This window comes from Rhineura floridana, chromosome 1 (genome assembly GCF_030035675.1).
Source record: "Rhineura floridana isolate rRhiFlo1 chromosome 1, rRhiFlo1.hap2, whole genome shotgun sequence".
Lineage (NCBI taxonomy): Eukaryota > Metazoa > Chordata > Lepidosauria > Squamata > Rhineuridae > Rhineura > Rhineura floridana.
The window spans coordinates 63,547,198-63,570,118 of record NC_084480.1 but is presented as its reverse complement, the minus strand read 5'-3'; the positions used below and the strand labels follow the sequence as shown (position 1 = coordinate 63,570,118).

The 22,921-nt window shown below is 40.8% G+C and overlaps 1 protein-coding gene across 9 annotated transcripts in view; it reads right to left on the bottom strand.

Moving 5' to 3' along the window:
- Positions 1–22,921, bottom strand: part of LNPEP (leucyl and cystinyl aminopeptidase) — an 87,801-nt gene that overhangs the window by 23,044 nt on the left and 41,836 nt on the right. For all 9 annotated transcript variants that reach the window (XM_061622748.1, XM_061622731.1, XM_061622695.1 and 6 more), the window contains exons 6-11: positions 21,530–21,684; positions 20,323–20,436; positions 16,526–16,657; positions 12,334–12,465; positions 11,643–11,803; positions 9,757–9,845 (exon numbers count right to left, since the gene is read on the bottom strand). In XM_061622748.1, coding sequence (XP_061478732.1) covers positions 9,757–9,845; positions 11,643–11,803; positions 12,334–12,465; positions 16,526–16,657; positions 20,323–20,436; positions 21,530–21,684 — 783 coding nt within the window. The remainder of the gene's footprint in view (positions 1–9,756; positions 9,846–11,642; positions 11,804–12,333; positions 12,466–16,525; positions 16,658–20,322; positions 20,437–21,529; positions 21,685–22,921) is intronic.

The window sequence follows — 22,921 nt, the reverse complement described above, 5'->3', positions numbered from 1 at the left end:
GTCCCTTTGAATTTTGTTTCTGTCTTCCATGGCATTAGCTATGCCCCCCAATTTTGTATCATCTGCAAATTTGATAAGCATGCTTTGTACCTCCTCATCCAAGTTGTTAATACAAATGTTGAAGAGCACTGGGCTCAGGACCAAGCCCTGTGGTACCCTCGGGGCTGTAGAGTTGGAGTCGTAAGCAATTTTGGGTGGAGTCAGAGTCGGTAGAAATGTACCGACTCCGACTTCAAAATAAATTTTGATTGACAATTTTTTAAAAATATAAATTCAAAATGTCAAAGAAGCTTCGCATGAAGTCAGCTGTAGTTGAGCATTTCACCATAACTCATGATGGAAAACATTTTGTGCGTCAGTGTATGACACAGGACCCAGATGAAGACAAATGCTGTCATGCCAAGATCAGTGCATATTCAGGCAGCGATAAAAATGCTCCTATGACAGCTTCCAATTTAAAAAGACATTTACAGCCCTTTCCAGGGCTGTGGAGTTGGAAGCAATTTTGGGTGGAGTCGGAGTCGGACAATCGAAAAATAGAGGAGTCGGAGTCAAAGGTGTACTGACTCCACAGCCCTTGGTACCCCACTCGTTACTTCCACCCAGTTTGAAAAGGAACCATTGATAAGCACTCTTTGAGTACGATTCTGGAGCCAGCTGTGGATCCACCTGATAGTTGTTCCATCCAGCCCACATTTAGCTAGCTTGCGAATCAGAATATCATGGGGCACTTTGTCAAAAGCTTTGCTGAAGTCGAGATATATTATGTCCACAGCATTCCCACAGTCTACCAGGGAGGTTACCCGATCAAAAAATGAGATAAGATTAGTTTGGCAGGATTCTTTCTTCATAAATCCGTGTTGGCTCCTAGTAATCACTGCACTGTTTTCAAGGTGCTTACAGACTGACTGCTTTATAATCTGCTCCAGAGTTTTTCCAGGGATTGATGTTAGGCTGAGTGGTCTGTAGTTCCACGGTTCTTCCTTTTTGCCCTTTTCGAAGATAGGGACAACATTAGCTCTCCTCCAGTAATCCAGCACTTCACCAGTCCTCCACGACTTTGCAAAGATAATAGAGAGCGGTTCTGAGAGTTCTTCAGCCAGTTCCTTCAATACTCTAGGATGCAGTTTATCGGGTCCTGCCAATGTGAACTCATTCAAAGTGATTAGGTATTCCTTGACCGTTTGTCTGTCAAGCTCAAGATCCAATCCTGCCCCGGACTTCCCAGGAGGATCCCTACACCTGTGCAGCCTCTGAGACGAGCTCTCGTCTTGGATGAAACTTTTCCAGTTTAAATTCAGTCAGAAGGCTCTTTTCTGACTGGGAATAATTTCTTCCGGTTAAAGAAGAAACGTGAGATTTCCTACATAGCTTTGTTTTGATTGTTGGAGTCTGGAATTCGTCAGAATTGTCTGTCTTCCAGCAGCTCAGACAGAGCGAGGATTTTTATGCTAGCTCAGCTGGATAAGTGACCCGTTTTTTTATACGGATTAACAGGCAAACATCCTCCTGTCTACATTCATCATTTTCTTATCTATACAGCTAAAGAGATTTGTCAAAGTAACAGCAATTGAGATAACCTAGGTGAGGTAAGACTTTCCTTTTTTTATTCACGGAACTAAGGGGGAAGAAAATATAAATAGCATATCTTTTTTTTATTGCAAAAAGCTGACATGGAAAATAGCATTCTAAAGATTAAACGGATGAGAGATTTCTGATTGAAAGAGATAAGACTGGAACTATTTTTCTTGATCTACTTTTTTTTCTTCTTTTTGACGAATCTGCTCATTCTCTCTGCTACTAGCTATTTCGACGCTGTGAACTAAAGCCGTTCTTACACTTCTGGGCAGATAAGAGATAAGGGCTGTCTAGCGTGTGACGTTAGTTTGCTGGAAAGATTAACTCCTTTGTAACTGGTTAAAGAAATAAGCTGCTCTCTGTTTGGGACATTGAAAATTGAAGGAGTTTTGTTCCTTTGGTTTTAAGAATGACAATTAAGAAGATCATGGATGTACAAGAAGGGACTTTATCTCTAGACATGTTTCAGAAAATAATGAATGGGATTAACTCAATAAAACAAGAACTGAGAAATAATAGACAAGCGTGGAGAATTGAATTTCACGAAATGAGACAGGAGCTGAAAGAAACTCAGGATTCTATGAGAAAGGAGAATAAAGATAGATCTGGAAAACAAAAAAAGGATGGAAGAGAAATTAAAGGCAAGGTTCAAACTATGGAGATTGGCTTAATTATGGACATGAAAAAAGATTTGGATTTTCTGGCTGTGATGGATCCTGGAGACAAATATTATAGTTTGGAATTCAGCGCTGTCCTTGAAGGAATTGAAGAGCTTGGAGATAAAGATATTATCGGTTCAAGAAAATTCTTGGACTGGAAGGATTTGATGGAACTTGAAATGGAGAAAGTTAACAGAATTAATCCCTGTTTTGTGTCAATGGAAAAACCTTCAAGAGATGTACTAGTGTATCATGTGGAAAAGAGGAACAGAGATGCGGCTTTGCAACAACACTTCAGTGATACGTTTGGATTTGATGGTAAGAAAACATCTGTGATGGAGGAAATTCCTATCAGACTTTTATTATATGACTATGACAGCAAGATTTTTGGGTGCGTAAAGATGGAAGATGGACCCAATATGGATAATGACAGAAGAGCGATTTAAAATTACTGGACTTAGTAGATTTGATGAGTTGGATTAATTGGCATGTTTATTTAGAAAAAAAATTGATTGACATATATCTCAAGGATTGGAAACTTCTCTTTGACTTTTTGTGGAAGATTAAAATGATATGATGTTAATGAGATTTGAAACCAACTAAGATAACCGTTGGAGGAAGGTGATTTTATAATCTATTAAGAGATAGGTTTGTTATATATTATAGATTTATAGCTGAACTATGACAAATCGGAAGTCAATATTCTTTCTTTTATATATATATATATATATTTTCTTTCTTTTTGTATTGTACTAGTTATTGATTTGTGTTGTTTTCTTTTGTATTGTTTTGGTTTTGAAAATTGGAATAAAAATTAATTGAAAAAAAAAAAAAAAAGATCCAATCCTGCCCCTTCTATTTCATGTTTCCCGGGAGGGTCATAGACCCTTTTTTGGGAGAAGACTGAGCCAAAGTAGGAATTGAGCACTTCTGCCTTTTCTTTGTCATCTGTTATCATTTTGCCTTCCTCATTGAGTAGCTGTGCCACCATTTCTTTTCTCTGTCTTTTACTATGGATGTACCTGAAGAAAGCTTTTTTGTTGCTTTTAGCATCCCTCGCTAACCTCAGCTCATTCTCAGCTTTAGCCTTACTGACACCATCCCTGCAATTCCATGATTCCTGCCTGTATTTATTTATTATTAAATTTATTAGTCGCCCATCTGGCTGGTTGTCCAGCCACTCTGAGCGACGTACAGATAAAACAGTAACTAAAACAATTAAAAATTAAAAAACAGTACAAACTTAACCCGTCCCAAAAGCCTGCCTGAAAAGCCAGGTCTTCAGGGTCCGGCGGAAGCTCATTATAGACGGGCATGGCGTAGATCATTTGGGAGAGAATTCCACAGGGTGGGGGCCACTATTGAGAAGGCCCTCTCTCTAGTCCTCACCAGTCTAGCTGTTTTAACCGGTGGGATCCAGAGAAGGTCTTCTGAGGCTGATCTTGTTGAGCGGCATCCCTGTCGATGCTGGAGGTGCTCCTTCAGATAAGCTGGGCCACAACCGTATAGGGTTTTAAAGGTTAAGACCAACACCTTGAATTGGGCTCGGTACACAACCGGTAACCAATGCAACTCCTTCAACACAGGAGTGATGTGATCTCGCCGGCGGCTGCCTGCGATCAGACGCGCCGCCGCATTCTGTACCAGCTGTAACTTCCGAACCATTTTCAAGGGTAACCCCACGTAGAGCGCATTACAGTAGTCTAGGCGAGTGGTGATCAGGACATGTACCACCGGTGGGAGCAGATGATTGGGAAGGTAGGGGCGTAGCCTCCATATCAGATGGAGTTGATACAGAGCTGCCCGGCTCACAGCAGAAACTTGAGCCTCCATGGACAGCTGGGAGTCAAGAATGACCCCCAGGCTACAGACCTGGTCTTTCAGGGGCAAACGTACCCCATTAAGCACCAGGTCTATATCTCCCAACCTACCCTTGTCTCCCACAAACAGCACCTTGGTTTTGTTAGGATTCAGCTTCAGCTTATTCCTTCCCATCCAGCCACTCACCGACTCCAGACACTTGGACAGGGTTTCCACAGCCAACCTTGGTGAAGATTTAAATGAGAGATAGAGCTGTGTGTCATCCGCATACTGATGACACTGCAGCCCAAATCTCCTGATGATTGCTCCCAGCGGCTTTATATAGATATTAAAAAGCATTGGATAGAGGATTGAACCCTGTGGCACCCCACAAGTGACAGGCCAGGGATCCGAAACCTCCTCCTCCAGTGCTACTCTTTGGTATCTCCCAGAGAGGAAGGAATGGAACCACTGCAATACTGTACTCTTCCTTTGTGGCCTGGCCTTTTTTCCACTTCCTGTATGTGTCTTTTTTTGTTTTCAGGTCATGTCTAAGCTTTTTGTGAAGCCACATTGGCTTCCTCTGCTGTTTCTCCCCTTTTCTCCTTGTTGGAATTGCTTGCTATTGTGCTCTTAGAATTTCCTTTTTTAGAAACTCCTACCCATCTTGGACTCCTTTTCTCATTAGGGTGGCTTGCCATGGAACCATACTTACAATTGTTCTGAGTTTATTGAAATCAACTTTCCTGAAGTCCAGGGGGCGTGTATGGCTACTCTCAGCTTTTGCTTCTGTTAAAATTAAGAATTCAAGTATGTTGTGGTCACTTTCCCCCAGAGTTTCCATAACTGCCACTTCATCCACCAAATTATCTCTATTGGTTAGAATCAAGTCCAGGATAGCTGATCCTCTGGTTGCTTCCTCTACTTTCGGTAGGAGAAAGTTATCTCCAACACAAGTCAGAAATTTCTTGGAAGGGCCATGTTTGGCAGAATTTGTCTCCCAACAGATATTGGGATAATTGAAGTCCCCCATTACTACTACATTATGACTCCCTGAAACATTGGCAATTTGCTTTTCAAAAGTTATATTCTCGTCTTCTCCTTGATTGGGTGATCGGTAGTAGACTCCAAGCACCAATTGGGTGCCTTCCTCCTCAGATAGGGCTTCCAGGTACCTCTGTGACCTGCAGATGTTGCTATGAGCCTCCTTTGGTGCAGCCCCCTGTGCATCACCAGGCCGTTGCCTGTTGTGACTGGTTCCCCTACTTCTCTTAGGTGCCAGTCATTGTGGAGTCACCCTGCCCGCGACAGTATACGCCTCAGCCACCTTGTACCTGCTAGAAGACGGGTGGGCTATGGCTACCTCCGCCTGGGATTCAATACAACCTAAAGGCCCTAGGGCCTAGATGAATACTGGCGGAGGAACGACTTCCATTGTAGTGTGAGGCTGAAGTGACTTAGGTTTCTTTGGTGGGTGGTCCGATTTGCATGTTGCCTTCCCCATGGGTGCAAACCATGCTGCGGGTCTTATGGGGGCTAAGGGCTGTGATAATAGCCAGGCCAGGTACTGATGAGCTGCAGGGCCCCCCAAATATGCTTCCCCCATGGCTGTAGCATCCCGCTGAGGCCTTCTGCGGGCAAGAGAATGGAGGAGGGGGTGGCAGGCACTCGGCATCCTAGAGAGCATGCTGCAAGAGACGTCCCCGCTCACGCTGTGAAAGGAGGAGGCCGGTCGGGTGATTGCCAGTAGGCAGTCACAGACGCGCCTGAGAAATGAGGCTGGGGGGGCAGAGTCAACAAGGAAGACAGTGGTCTCGCAGCCGAAGTGGTGGGGTGGCTGCTTCGCGGTTGGCTCAGCGCCCCCATGAAGTCTTGGGGGGGAGAAACGTAAAATGATAAACCCCTTTTTTGCTTTAAACAAGACACATGTAGGAAACAGTAAAGGAAGGAAAATGTACAGACACAATAGGAAAAAAAAACAGCAAACTATAACAGTCCTGAATGCAGAGAGGAGCCAGATCAACAGTTCTTGGTAGAAGGCCAAAGAGAAACTGAAAGAAGGAGCTGCACAGAGCAGGAAGTCCTTATTAAAAAAAACCTCTTTAGCACTCTTCTGCCTTCAACCGCTAGGTGGTGCTAGCTACCCACCTGAGACCAGCTTTTCCATGCACAGGAGAAAGTGTTTCAACTTTATTTATTTATTTAACTGTATGAATTAATTGTCCTGAAGACCCAAAATAATAAGTGAATATTACTTTCCTTTTTGACCTGCCCCCCACTTTATTTATTGCAACTGCTGCCCTGGGATCCTAACAAATAAATAAATAAATAAATAAAACAAAACTACAAGTCCTGAATATGGGTTATTTATTATGCAAAAGCAGTAGCCTATTTAATATAAGATTCTGAAGACAAACAACTGGGAAGACCTTGCTTGGGAGCTCCCAGAGGTATCTGGATGGCCACTGCTGGGAACAGAACGCTAGTATAGAAAAGTCCTATAGGATCATACAGTCAATTAGATTAGGAGGGCCTCATTAAAAATAGGCTAGCAAGATGGAGGCACAGTGGATTGGTGTTCCCTAGTTTGGATAATTGGTCACAGTTGCCTGCTTTGGATGGGACCATACTCCCTCTGAAACAGCAGGTTCACAGTGCTCCTGGATTCATCTTTGTTGCTAGAGGCCCAGATGACCTCAGTGGCTAGAAGTGCCTTTTATCAGCTTTGGCTGGTAAGATAGCTGTGGATGTTTCTGCACTGGGATAGCCTGACCACTGTTGTCCATGCACTGGTAGCCTCCAGTCTGGATTACTGTAATGAACTCTATGTGAGGCTGCCCTTGAGGGTGGTCCAGAAGCTGCAGGTGGTGCAGAACGCAGTGGTGTGATGGCTCATTGGGGCAGGGTATCATCAACATGTCACACTGCTGCTGAAAGAATTGCACTGGCTGCCTCTTAGCTACCAAGCCAAGTTCAAGGTTCTGGTTTGGTGTACAATGCCCTATACAGCTTGGGACCAGGATACCTGAAAGACTGTCTTATCCCTTATATACCCAGTTGATCACTATGCTCTGCAGGAGTGCAGATACCATCTTATCAGGAGATCCATTCTGCACATTATAGGAAGCTGACTTTTAGTGTAGTGGGACCTACTCTTTGGAATTCCCTCCCCTTAAACATTAGACAGGCGCCATCTCTGTTATTGTTTTGACGCCTTTTGAAGACTTTCCTCTTTCAACAAGCCTTTTAAGTAGAGACCTTATATCAGTCTGCATCTGTTGGAATTGCTTTTAAGTTGTTTTTAAAGCTTTTTTAAAAAGATGTTTTTAAAGATGTTTTGCTGTAATATTTTAAAGTCTGATTTTATGATGTTTTAGAGTGTTTGCAGTACTTTTGTTTGCTACCCTGGGCTCCTACTGGGAGGAAGGGTGACTGACTGACTGACTGAATAAATAAATGAGCAAAGGGTTTTTGAATCAATTACTGGGCTGCACTAGGCTCCAGTGAGTGGAAATATCAAGCTGTACTTATACCCTAAACTGAAACTACATTGAGCTTGAATGATCGATGATCTAATCCAACAAGACAATTCTTATGTTCTCAGGGTTTTATTCAATTGTGTCCCACTGCTCAAAGAAGGCTGTTTACTGCAGCAGAGGCTTTCATGAAGAGAATGAGGAGGGAGGGAGATTTTCACAAATTTTCTCTTTCTCCTCCATCCCCCATGCCATCTCCCAAAGGGTGTGCCAACTATATGAAATAGATTCTGGGGGACTGCACAGGAAAGGGAGAATCAGCAAAAATTGCACCCCTGGCCCCTTCCATTCATAGAAGTCTCTGCTGGAGTGAAGAGCTTTTTAAGAGCAGAGCGACACAATTGAATGAAACCCTTAATAGTCAAACATTCCAACATCATTCCTGCTATATTCTTTATTAAAAGCTGTGTCTGATAAGCCATACTGCGACCATAACAGAGTTAACATAACACCTCTTTACCCTGGCCTTTGACAACTGAGACATATATATTTTAGAACCCAGCCTATTTTGTGATTTTTGGTTGTTTTTAATTGTCTTTAATGCTGTATTTTTTAATTGTTGAAACCTGCCCTGCAACATTTGGCCGAAGGGTGGGTAATAAATGTTAATAATAATGATAATAATTCTGTTTCCACAGCCAACAGAGTCTGCTAGTTCTTCTGAAGGGGTTATCTTTAATTGTCCAGGTGATGTCCAATGATGTACTCTGGAATATGGAGTTGCATTCAACATAGCATTCAGGAGATCATTCCAACAGCACAAGTATTTCTGCTTGCCCATTGGAATGATCTCCCCTCTCTTTCCCATGTGCTGTTCTGGGGAGGGGGTTCTCCCAACCCTCTAGAGTAGATTTGGAGAGGGTGCAGGGCATATGCAGGGGCAGGAGGGGAGTGTCTCATTGCACTAGTCAGAATCCTTGTACTGGCTTCCCACAGAATCAATTCCTCAAGCACCCCTACCTCTATCACTTTTTTTCCTGAAAAAAAGAGGGGGGAGACCCCAAGATGCTAGAAAAAAGGAATTCTTGAAATGAAAATCCAAATAGGTTTTATTAAAAAGAAAGCTCAACGTGTTTTGGCCACTCAATGACTTGGCCTTCATCAGGGAATGAACAGGTCTAAAAAGTTTATCTTCAACAATTATGTATGCACAAATGTGCATAGTTTCTGCATTGATTCTATGCAAATGAATAATTATCATGGATCTGTTCGTCCCCTGACGAAGGCCAAGTCACTGACTGGCTGAAACGCGTTGGGCTTTCTTTTTAATAAAACCTATTTGGATTTTCATTTCAAGAATTCCTTTTTTCCAGCATCTTGGGGTCTCCCCCCTCTTTTTTCTCCTGCTTATCCTTGGATGCTTACCACCCTTATTGTTTACTTTTTTTCCTGACACGCTTCTTTTGATACCACTAGCTGAACAGTTCAACAATGCTCACTGGCACATCAAAGCCACTGTCCGAGGTGCTGGGATGTCACAGAGGACTGGTAACCTAGGACTAGGGAGCTAAACAATAAAAAGTAAGGATGGAAAATATAAATATTGCCATTATGCTGTGGGCTTTGAATATTGTATCCTTGTTGGTGCAAATCAGTTCAGCTGTTTTGGATCCTAAGCACACAGAGATAATACTTGTTGCTCATGTCTGCATCTATGTTAGAATTGATTTTAATATGTTTTCTTTAATCATGTTTTTAATCCTTTTTAAACAAGATGTTTTTAAAGCTTTTTTTAAAAATGTTTTTAACGTTGTTTTGTTTTAATGTATTTTAAGGTCTCTTTATGATGTTTTAAAGTGTTTTTAGCTATCTGTTTGCCACCCTGGGCTCCTGCTGGGAGGAAGGGCGGGATATAAATCAAATAAATAAATAAATAAAATAAATGCATGGGATGTGTTAGCATAGTTAAGTGGTTATTGAATCCAGTTAAACTGCATCTTCACATATGCTGGCACTTTACATTAAAAGCCATGAATAATCGGTTGAAGTTAAATCCTAACAATAACATCCTAACCCCTGTGCCAACCCCAGCCATAAAAGATCTGCAATGATGCTTCAGAAAGATACTCATCATTTGGCTCCAGACACTTTCCAGAGGAAGACAATTCCATGTTAAGATCATACTTGTGCATTTGTTGAATTTACTATCTGTGAGGACAAGACGCCTTCAAAAACATACATACCTGATTTTTGATCTAGTAAATGTGTGTAAGAACCAAAGAACGAGGTGCCATTGCTGATGGTGTAAGAAAGAGGGATGCTCCACAAATAACTGGGAGAAGGGAAGGGGAAAAAGTTTACATATAAGATTTATGGACTATAGCATAAAAGATTAACAGCTAATTGTCTTTTAAACTTATGAAAATTAGTCAAGGCTACAGTTTTAAAGACCAAGACCAAACCTGTCATTGTCCTGTGACTACAAGCACAAATGTTCAATCAATCCAGGAATGGCAATTCCAGCAACATGGTGATGACTGCAAATTGACTCACCATGTAATTCATGGGACGGACACAAGTATTTTGTAGAATCAGATTTGCATAAATGCATATATTTCACAAAGCAATAGATCTACAAGAAGCTCTTGTTTTTATGGTATGTAAAAAAATGAAATGGACTGCCTTCAAGTCAATTCCGACTTATGGCGACCCTATGAATAGGGTTTTCATGGTAAGCAGTATTCAGAGGGGGTTTACCATTGCCTTCCTCTGAGTCATGGTACGTAATACCCTAAAAATTAAACAATTTTCTCCTCCCATTCTGTATGTATTTGTGGCTAGCAATTGGCCTTAGGTACTATACAAACAACCTCTGTTCATCAGGACATTCATCAGGACATTCAGTTGCCATGGTCAGCACTAATGTGTTAAGAATCATCAAAGTATGAGAGATTTGGACTTCCCTGCATTTCGAACAAGGAAATACATTGGTCCACCTCAATTCAGTGTGTCACTCCTCAAGGGTTTAACTACTCTTCTTCCTCTTCTTCAACAATTGTCTCATCATTGCATAAAAACAGTCACCACAATCCAGCAAAGGCTACTACATGCTCATACCCCCAGATGGTGAACAACCTCACCAGCTACACTTACATGCTCAGAGCCCTTCTTTGAAGGAGAAAAATCACTGCAATCAGCTGTTTTAACAGGTGATACTGGATTCAGTTCCCTGTTGCTCCTTCCTATCTGTCAAATAGCTGATATATGGGTTTTAGCTTCTAAAAAGTGCTCTACACATGCAAACCCAACTGTTCTTCACTGAATTGGGGCCACTATTAGCCATTAATCTTTGATAAAAGACACTGATCAAAGCAAATTCTGCCTACCTCCACCACTTCACAGCATAATGAGGAAAGTGGGATTCACAGATTTCTTCGTAAATCCAGTTTCCCAACTTACACCAGAAAAGGGCCGGGTAGTGGGTGTAGGAAAAAAATTGGGAGATCATTTTTGTCACTTGGGATGTACAAAATGCATCTAGCTTAATACTTCACCTTTATTTTATGTCACACACTTTTCTCTGATTCAATTTACTTGCTTTGTCAGAGGCAACGTCAGCAGTCTCGGCTAGATTAAATGTATGCTGCTTGAACTACGTTATGTTTTCATTATGAAAAGAAGTTTTGATAGAATCCATTGTGACGTGTAAAAATTTTTTTTGCAAAGGGTGAAGGCCATATCTACTCTAGATCCTTCAGCAACCTAGTCTCCCCTACATGAGGATGGAAAGCCACCTCCATGTCCAACAGTGCATTCTTACTAATTTATGGCCCACCTTCCATTTCTATCTTGTCACTTCCCCTCTAATCCACATGTTTCAAGAGATTTGAGATGTAGTAGGAAGACAAGTCAGCTACCATTATCCAATGGACCTCATCCAGCAGGCCTTCATCGTATCTAGCTGTTCTCTCCCACCATGGGCAGATGCTTTTGACCGTTTCATACAGCTTGACACGCTACATCTCAATTCATTTGTTTGTCATCAGCAACAAGCCTTCTTAAGACTTCTTAAGCTAAAACACACCCTGCAAGACAGAGTTAAACCACTCAAATAAGGGGAGGGAAAAACCTTGAAGGTAACGTCTGATTTTCCAATTCCACATTGTGCACAAATTTTTCCTGCTGTAGATAGATCTGTTTGCCTTTTCTCTTGACAGTAACCAAGGGGAATCCTTTCTGGAGAGTCCAGGTTGTCATAAGTTTTTTTATATCTACTGTTTTATTTGTCACCTAGGAAAAGGAAACATACAAAAAAAACGGTCTAGAAAGAGCTAGATTATGGAACACCTTCAATAATTGCCTCCTCAGTTTGCTAAACAAAGACCCTGGTGGAACCCAGTTTTAAATAGAATAAATGCAAAGTTTGTCAGCAACAATTTGACAGTACACATGACATCTTCTTAAAAGAGAACAATCCAACAGCTGAATTCTACCTGCCAATTTCCATACTGCTTCAGATATGCATTTATAATAAAGGTAGCCTTTGAGAAAAGCAAGAATCTGAGTAGAAGCCACTGAACTGCAGCAAGTCAGCCTCAGAAGGGCTCTATTTCATACTGGGAGGGAACAGACAAGGATTGTGGGTTCTGGGTTAAACAACAGTGAACTGTCTGTTGAAGAGTTACTTGTAATTTTGTTTTAGAAAGCTGTATTTGGAATGTGGCTCAGTTTTCTACACAGGAGTCTGCCTAAGAAAGGCTTAAACCACTCCTCATATGGAAACCGACCTTCAGTTCCCCTCCCCAGTCCAAGAGATTTACCTTATTCATGCTATCCCATAAGTCATCACTTCGGGTGGACCGATAGCTGTGGTCATGCAAATAGATTTGAACACCAGTTTGGAAGACATCATTATGGAGAAAGTTTTTCAACATTAACAAGAGAGAAGCTCCCTGTAGTGAAAGAAAATAGGTTACATACCTATCTGCAATGCACAGCTATAGTTTCAGTTTTCAAGAGAGCTTACCAACTGGGTTAAAAAAAATGTTGAGGAAAAGATACTTGATAAAGTGTTAAAATTGTCTCAGGAATACAGTACTTCCTTTGAAGGTGTAACAAACAAAAAAGATGTTTGTAAGAAGAAGAAATGTGTTTGACTTAACTCTGATCTAACTGACTGAGGATCTTGGAATATGAGGCCAACTAAAATCTATAGGGTTCAACATCCAAATAAATGAATTCAGGATGAAGCTTAAAATAATCTTACCACAACCTTGTACAATGCAAAATATTTTAGTAAAATGCATTTTCATAGTTATATACCAAGTCATATTTCATGGAATAATGTGTATGTATGTGTAAATAATGTGTATGTTGAATTAAAATAATAATGGTAGCAGCACAGATGAGAAGAAAATGCTGAGAATTCTGGAATAATGTATGTTTGATTCAAATATTTTTTTCTGAGTATTTGCTAACTATCCAGTAGTCTTATCTACACTTAAGGTTGTATCCAACTAAGTTGCCCCATTAACACAAGGACTTCCACTTGCATAATGGAACTTCCTTTCCTCCCCCACCCCCCAAACCTGTTCTAGAATTCCCACAGCTCTCTGAAGCAGATGGGGGGTGCATTGGGAGAGGAGAGGGAGCAAAAGTTCTATTGAGTTAGCAGAAGTCCTTGTACAAATGGGTCGACTTCACTGGATAAAACACTTAGGCTGCAATCCTAACCTCATTTATCTGAGAATAAGACCCTCACAATAGGACGTATTTCTAAGTAGACATGGTTAGGACTGCACTGTAAGTATATAAAATGAGTGTCTGAAGAGACCAGTACAGATAACAGCTAAGTGGGTAGATTCTACCTATGCTTGATACCATTGTAAACAAACTGAAATAAAGAGCAACTCCATGATACTTATACGCAAATTTCCCACTGAAATGCAATGTTAACTGACGTTTTAACTGCCAAGACACACTCATGCTGACAATGACCAAAGTTGTGTATATAGCAATCACCTTTATAGCTTTGAAGAATGATGCACATGAAGCAGGCATTGCACTAAAGCCAGTTTAAGGTGTGCTGCAGCTGCCTTCATATGACAGGTGAACAATTACTGATAATCCACCACTGGGGTGGAGGTACAGTGGTACTGAGAAATTCCATATGGTTAAGCCATAGTACAGAAATTATTTGCCATGCAGAAGCAGCTGCCACAGGGAGCTATATAATTAGCCTCCACCATGCTTTTGTATGCTTATTGCTGATTCCAGATGTCTGCAAATGGGGCAGGGCCTGAAGATTATGAGCAGATGGGGATGGCTGGAGATAATGTGTCCCCATATTATGAACCCCCTCACTTCCATATCAACGGCTCCAGAAATGCATAAAATTTCACCTCTGCTCATGCTAACAGATGTGAGGGTAAAAGCTGGTCTCAGCTGTTATTCAAATCTGAACAAGATGTGAACTGCCCACAAATGATTGGGGTTGATTTAAAATAGCCAATGAGAAAATATCAGTTTACATACATCTGTTTTCTACACATTTATTATGTGAATTTAAACCATTATGTGCATCTACTAAAGTCATCATCCATTCAGATATCAATTCACTTCTTTCTGTTCGCAATATTCAGGAGTGGATATGAATAGTCTTATTTTACAAGTCCACCTTGTAAAAATAAATTGCCTTTACTCTGACTTGAAAGTAAACACATCCAGTTTTGTCAGAACTGCATTAAATATAAGCAAAAAGTTCCTTCCTTGAATCAAAAGGGTTAATTATTTATTATTTATTTATTAAATTTATATCCCGTCCTTCCTCCCAGAGAAAACCCAAGGCAACACATAAAGCACTAAAAACACTCTAAAACATCTTAAAAACAGACTTATTAAAACAAAACATCTTTAAAAGCATATCAAAACAAAACATCTTTAAAAACATCTTTAAAAGCAATTCCAACACAGATGCAGACTGGGATAAAGTCTCTATTTAAAAGGCTTGTTGAAAGAGGAAGGTCTTCAGTAGGTGCCAAAAAGATATCAGAGACGGTGCCTGTCTAATATTTAAAGGGAGGGAATTCCAAAGGATAGGTGCCACAGCACTAACGATCCTTTTCCTATGTTGTGCGAAACGAACCTCCTGATAAGACTGTATCTGCAGGACGCCTTCACCTGCAGAGCACAGTGACTGACTGGGTATATACAGTCTTTCAGGTATCCTGGTTCCAAGCTGTATAGGCTTTATACACCAAAACCAGAACCTTGAACTTGGCCCGGTAGCTAATGGGCAGCTGGTGCAATTCATTCAGCAGCGTGGTAGCATGTTGGTGATACTTTGCACCAGTGAGCAGTTGCGCCACCGCATTTTGTACCAGCTGCAGCTTTTCGACCAACCTCAAGGGCAGCCCCACATAGAGGGCATTATAGCAATCTAGTCTGGAGGTTACCAGTGCATGGACAACAGTGGTCAGGCTATCCTGGTCCAGAAACGGCTGCAACTGTCTTACCAGCCAAAGCTGGTAAAAGACACTCCTAGCCATTGAGGTTACCTGGGCCTATAGCAATGAAGATGGATCCAGGAGCACTCCCAGACTACAGACCTGCTCTTTCAGAGGGAGTACAATCCCATCCAAAGCAGGCAGTTGACCATTTATCCAAACTTGGGAACCACCAACCCACAGCACCTCCATCTTGCTAGGATTCATACTCAGTTTATTAGCTCTCATGCAGCCTACACCCGAGTCCAGGCACCAGTCCAGGGCTTGCATGGCATCTCCCAATTCAGATGTTACAGAGAAACAGAGCTGGGTATCATCAGTGTACTGCTGATACCTCACCCCAAATCTCTTGATGACCACTCCCAAGGGTTTCATATAGATGTTAAGCAGCATTGGGGACAAGATGGTACCCTGCGACACCCCACAGCACAATGCTATCCTCTGAAACTGACTCTGGAAATAGGATCAGAACCACTGTAAAACAGTGCCTTCGATACCAATCTCACTATATTGGCTCAGAAGGATACTATGGTCAATATTATCAAAAGCTGCTGAGAGATCAAGTAAGAATAACAGGGTCGCACACCCCCTATCCTTCTCCTGATAAAGGTCATCCATCAGGGTGGCCAAGGTTGATTCAGTCCCATAACCAGGCCTGAACATAGATTGGAATGGGTCAAGATAATCTGTTTCATCCAAAAAGGGGAAAACAAAAGCTTAAAAACAAAGTGTTTTATAATTAATTATGAAAATTAAATGCAGACAAAAATGAGCAAATTTCAATCTAAATATTTATAAACTATTATTTCCCACTCTTGTAGCCATAGTTAAAGGATCAGGAGCACCTCAGAGGTTTGCTCCCTCCGTCCCTCCTATTTTCAGTGTTAACCTTGAACAAGACACCTTGGTTAGCAAACAGTAATTATGGCTAGCTGTAAAACCAAGTTCAAAACAACTTTTCAAATGTTCCGTTAAGGCTAACTACCTGTGACCCTCCAAATATATTGGACATCTCCCATCATCTCCAGCTGTTGGCCATGCTGGCTGGCCTGATGGGAGTTGGAGTTCAAAGCATCTGGAAGGCCACAGGTTAGACATCCTGGCATCATATCTTGGTCAGTGCTTAAAATTGGAACAGAGTGTAAAGGCAGTGAGTCTGTGAGGTCCATCTGATCTTTTGACCCATGGTTAAGAATGCTCAGAAACATTGGACTGATATTTCACTAAAAATGTATAGGAGAAACAATTTTTCTCTTCCCCCCCCCCCAAGGAAATGAAACATTTCTAATCAAGTTTTAGTTTGCCTAAAATTTCAGATTAAAAATTGTTCACAATGACATGTATGGTTTTCATTATATCACCCTCTCACCCTACAAACACTTCCCCCACCCTTCAGCATCTGACCTGTTGCTGCCCACATCAGGGATGTGATTTGAAACATTTGCGTGAACTTTTCAAGTGCATTTAATTTTATTAAAAGCACATTTGCCAGAACTTTTGAAGTTACCTTGATATAGGAGACTGCATCAAACATTTGTTCGATCTCTGTGGATGACTGGACAGCAAGGGAGATGGGGTGAGATGAATTCATAGCATCTTTCTCCATGGTTTTAAACTGTAGATTTAGAAAAGAGTCGTCCTGAAGAATAAGAAAACATTTAAGTTAACCCGAGCAGATAACTAACATGAGGAACATGACCAATCAGTAAGTACTGTATCAGTCAAGATTTGGAGAATTAGTTTTCTTGAACATATTCTCTTCAGGTTAATGGTGAGCCTTTAGGGATTTAAGCCTGTCCATGGGCAAGAGAGTATGTATGCAATACAACATGGGGATGTATCCTATTAAATTTTACTCAGAGGAGACCCACTGAAATGAGTGTTGTAAAAGAATTACACACATCCTTCAATCTCTCCTATTGATAACATCAAACTGACTTTAAGGTTGCCATCCTATACTCACTTACCTGGACGGGAGTAATTTTCATTTATTTCAATGGGGCTTATTTCTGAGTAAACGTTATGAATTGTAGTCAGCCAAGTTCTACTCAGAGTAGACTCACTGAAATTAATGTAAAGTTAGTCATGTCTATTAATTTCAGTGGGTCTATTCTGTGTGTGACTAACAATGCATACAACCCATTTCTGACGTTTGATATGTTAACACTTTTGTTAGCATCCCAAACATTAACCAATTATGGTAACATTTAGTGGCAGCAGTTCTTCAAAACCTATCAGGAGTGTTCAAAAAGGGTTAAAAAGGCTTTTGTCATATGCTGAAGATGCATTACCCTGATCTTCGACACTTGAGATATATATTTTAGGGCCCACTCTAGTTTGTCATTCTAGTAATTGTAATTCATTCTTAACTGTTTTTAATGTTGTATTTTATATTGTTGTGACCTACCATATCATCATCAGAATTCTTACTGATTTGTCTTATCATCCTACACAGATTAACAACAAAATTTGAGGGCAAAAGCCTACACTTGCTATGTGCAGGGAGCAGAACAATTCTTACAGGACCCTTCCCTTTCAAGCTGCTGTTGCACGGCCACATTGCAACATAGCCAGGAAATCCAGGTTAACTGGAGGACTCCAAGGGCATCTCCAGGCCTCCATGTGTGGCTTTACTCCTATTATTACCCCATCCCACCCCAGTAGGTAAACTGGGAGGAAATAGCATGAAGTGTTGAATTTGAGTCCGATTGTATGTATGCAACCAACTCTTCACATTGTCAGTCAACCTGAAAATCCAGCCAATAGATGGGACAGCAGGGAAGAAACACTTTTAATGCAGATGTGAGAGAGAATTGTTTCGACACTGAATGACTTTCGCTCCAGTATATACTTCTTTAAGAACGTAAGAAGAGCCCTGCTGGATCAAGCCAAAAGCCCATCTACTTCAGTATCCTGGTCTCACAGTGGCCAGCCTGATATCTATGGGAAGCTTGGAAGCAGGACCTGAATATAACAGCACCCTTCCCAAGTCTCACTTCACTCATAACATACCACCACTGCAGTTCTGCACTATAGATCTACCCAATGAAGTCTTGCTTTCCAGAATATGAAGCGTAAGACTGAAATACTGAGCCAGACCAATATTGAACAAGGTTTTAGCAATAAAGAGCTAGATTAGCAGCATGAGGACTATAGCCGATTAGGATTTTAGACTGTGTAATTAAACTATAAAATATAGAATGTATTTTCTGTCTCTACTTCATAATTTATTGTATGCAACAGGTAAGTCATCAAAATACATATGAGTGGCTACTGAAATGTACTCTACATTCAGATTTTACACAAAACTTTTAGGGCCTTTTCCTTAATGCACACTCCACAGGCAAACACTTCAGATGAAGAAGCCCAGACACACTGTCCAAGATCAACCCCAAGTGGTCACACATTTCAGAAGATGAGGGGGGCAGGAAAGGGCAAGTAGAGCATGGTCAATAGTATAAATCAGCTTTGGTAAGTCTTCACTCGCCTACAAATAAAATGTGTATTTAATGAAGCAATCTGGCACCACCAAGTGGTGAAATTTTATTTCTTCAGGTCACCAGTGTGTGTAGCTTTCTTCTTGAGGTTCTGACTTGGGTATAACACTGTACAGTAGGGCATGGAACCTATTGTAACCCAAGGGCCAGTTTCAAACTTGGCTAACCTTTGGAGGTGCATTCCAATGGTGGGCGGGGCAAAAACAGACAGGATAAAACAAAAGCACATGTACCTCTATTCCCCCACCCCCATTGTCACAAAACACACATGCACCAGACATGCAGGCACACAACATTCTTCTTCTCACACACTCCTACAAACCTCTCATACACCAGATATGCAGGCACACAGCCATGCATGTGCGCACACACAACACATTTTCAATTCTCTAAAGATCAGGCAGAGAAATTTTATTTCCTGATCTTATTGCTATGCACCACAGAACTAAGATCAGAGATCAGAGATCCCTCTATCTGCTTTTTAAGAACTTATCTCCAATTGAATAAAATGACATGGGATGACTGACATGTGGGCAAGGCTTGCTGGGACAAGCCTAGCAGGGTGAACTAAGGAGCATGGTAGGCCAGATTAGGCCCACAGACCGGAGGTTCTCTACTGCTGCTGTAGACTAATAGCCTGCCCAGAAGATAATATTGTCAGTTGCTACCACAAACAAGCACCATTCACTGAGAGAAACACAACACCCTACATCTATTTGCTGGTGTTTATTTCACATTATATGTATCTCTACCACCATCTCTCTCCACAGTCATGACCTTTTGCTCCCAAGTGTTCATTCTTCATAAATAGCATAGAAGCTATGGCCAAGTGTGGCTCAATCATCTCTTAATGTAATTTTTATTTCAGACTGCTCTCCCTGGAGGATGACATTTGAGCTCACTATCATTACATCCACTGCTTTAACCATAGCAAAAAATTCTAGCACTTTCATTCTTCTAGGTCCAATAAACACAAATGCATATTACAACCTTGAACTTAGAAGTACATATTTTTAAGAAATGTTGTTTTTCTAACTTCAGAAGGACAAAAAGAAAAAAGCCCCTGTCATAACTGGCACATGCTTTGTGGATGCAGCAAGGAAGATCATCCTGGCCTCACCTACATGGAAAATTATTCAGTTACTAGAATTTAGATTAGCAGAACTAGCTTCTCTACCCATATCCTCCTACCTATTAGAAATACCAGTGCCCAAAGATGTGCCAGCCACTTGGTACTTTTGGGGAAGGGGTGCAGTTGTTTCCATTGGGAACAGTTATCCTGGCTTTAGACAGGATTTTCTCACTCCCTTGTACGTGTAGAACAGAGACCAGGTAAATAGAACAGATTAGATTATCAGTGGGAGTAATGCATGAAATCCAAAGAGGAATGTTTGACTGGGAAGAGAAGATGGACTCTCTTTGGATGCAACAGTTTTATAGCTGTTTTAAGATTTGTTTGGCAATTTTAATATATATCGTGCTATGTAAACTGCCTTCAGAAGGCTAAGCCCTAAAAAGGCAACCAGCAAGACTTTTAGAGAGTATATAGATTAACTATATGTTAAAATAAATATGTTTAAAATGTTATGTTAAACTGTTATGGTGGAGTTTATTGGGAGAAATTTATTACAGATGCCGCAGAGGTAGAGATAAGTTTTTCATTTGAACAATACAACTCCTAGGTTCTGAGACCAAGATTGAATTAATCAAATTTAGAAAACTTACACACACACACACGGGGGGGGGAGAGAGAGAGAGAGAGACAGGGAGGGAGAGACAGGGAGAGAGAGGGGGGGGACGCACTTACAGCATATAATTCTGGAAAGATTTCCTTCATGGCAAAGTTTTCCATAAAAGTGGCAAATCCTTCATTCAGCCACAGGTCATTCCACCATTCCATAGTTACTAGATTGCCAAACCACTAAGAAAGCAAAAGAAACACACATTCCCATTATTATGTGTCAAAAGATGAATCCATGGGTCTTTATTCTTATATGTAAAGAGTGTTCAAAGAACTATATGAGAGACAGACAGCAAGGTTTCTTATTAGGAAACCAATCACCTTCATTAATCATAACAGGAAACAGAGTAAAATAGCCTGTACTACCTTGACTTCTGGGATTCCATGCACTCCTGCAACGCAGGAAAACCACATCACAGCGGTATAGAAGTTTATACTGAAGACTTGCCTGTACTAGCAGCTTTTTGTACATGAATGTCAAACAAGCATTTCAGAAGCTTCTCATCTACAGGGCATGCTGCGGCAAATAGGCCTAACCACACTGCTACCTCAAAGCACAAATTTGAATGTAAATATTGTATTGCATAAATACTTTCTGTCTACATATAATAAAATATAGCTGTGAAACAAAAAAGCAATGAGGGTAGGTGGGAAGAACAGTTATGGTTAAAGAAGGGTTTCATTTAATTGTTATAATTTAAACTGCAACAGTGCTTATGAACAGAAACTTCACATTTTCTCCACAACTTGCAAATTGCAGACAATGTATATCAGCGATTTCGTTGTACTTCATCTCCCATCATCATTTTCCATTGCTCCTAGTACAAGAGATATAGTGTGTAGTGAAATCGGCTTTTCAAAAATCTAGCTTGTAGTTTCTCTCTGTTTTCCTCATACGTTGTTTTCACAGATTTGCAGCATGAGTAAAATGTAATCATTCAAGGCTATCTCAATAATTTGTTGTTATGTGCCTTCAAGTCGACCACAACTCATGGCGACCCTATGAAACAGTGACCTCCAAGAGCATCTGTCATGAACTACCCTGTTAAGATCTTGTAACTGCTCCAGAAATGCATGAGTGTCTAGTCATACTATTACCACTAGAGACTGGGAGGAGAGGAACTGCCTCCAACTAGAGGTGCAAAGAGGCAGCCTAATTATCTTGGCAGAAAATGACCAAAGGCAAGCTCTTGTAAGCAGCATGAATCAGAACTGCAATAATCTTTTTTTAAAAAATCCTGCTGTACAGAAAAAGATTGGAGCTATTTCATACCTGGTGTGCCAGCTCATGAGCAATCACTGCTGTTACTCTCTTTTTATCCATTGCTGAAGATGTTTTGTTATCATGAAGGAGTGCTGTCTCTCGAAAAGTGATCAAACCCCAGTTTTCCATAGCTCCAGCTTGAAAGTCAGGAAGAGCTACCAAATCTGGATGAAGAACAAGGCACCATTCTTTAAGTAAGTCAATACAAAAATGCCAAATCTCACTATTTACTTTTACAGAACATCTCAGTTGCACACACTAAACATTACACACAAGGAACACACCCATGTTCCATGCTCATCGTAATGGGACCACAGGTTATGCTTCCTAGAAGACAGACTGTTGGGAAGTGATGGGTTGCACCTCACAAGGACTGGGAAGAATGTGTTTGGCCACAGCATGGAGACATTTATCAGGAAAGCTTTAAACTGAATCCTAAGAGGGAGGGAGATGTTACCTGGCAATAACAACTAGCAAAGGCTTGTGCACAGTATCATCATCATCACTGTTTATTTGTATGCCGCCTTTCCATAATCATTTATGCACAAGGCGGCTCACAACATGAACAGAAAAAAGTTACACAACTCACTGTAAGAAATAAATTCAAATGGTCAATAAGTTAACAAAAACATCATAAAAACATACAATAAACTGATACATCCTTATAATTCCTAATAAAATCCAACAATAAAATACAGAAGCATAATCCCAGTAAGAACTGAGGCAATGGCTCTAATGGGGCCCAGTAATAGTCTTCATAAAAATGTAGGAAGTAAGGAAGGCCATGAATCACATGGTCTTCGATGTCTGTATACTAATGCCCAGAGTATGGGAAACAAATAGGATGAACTCTTGACACAGGAGAGTAAATACAACTTGATAGGTATAACTGAAACTTGGTGGGATGACTCCCATGACTGGAATACAGCAATTGATATTGTTCAAAAAGAATAGAAGGAATAGAAAGGTAAGTAGAGTCACACTATAGGTTAAATATATATATCCCTGCACAGAAATACAGGAGGATGAGCTTGATAGCTCCAACAAGAGTATCTGGATTAAAATTAATGGGGCAAGCAGTGAAAGGAACACGGTAGTTGGAGTCTACTACCGACCACCCAATCAAGAAGACGAAGATGAAACTTTTGAAGAGCAAATTGCCAATGTTTCGAGAAGGTATGATGTGGTAGCAATGGGAGACTTAAATTACCCCAATATATGTTGGGAGACAAATTCTGCCAAACACAGCCCCTCCAAGCAATTCCTAACTTGTGTTGGAGATAACTTTCTCCTACAGAAAGTGGAGGAAGTAACTAGTGGATCAGCTATCCTTGACTTGATTCTAACCAAGAGAGATGACTTGGTGGATGAAGTGGCAGTTATGGGACCTCTGGGGGAAAG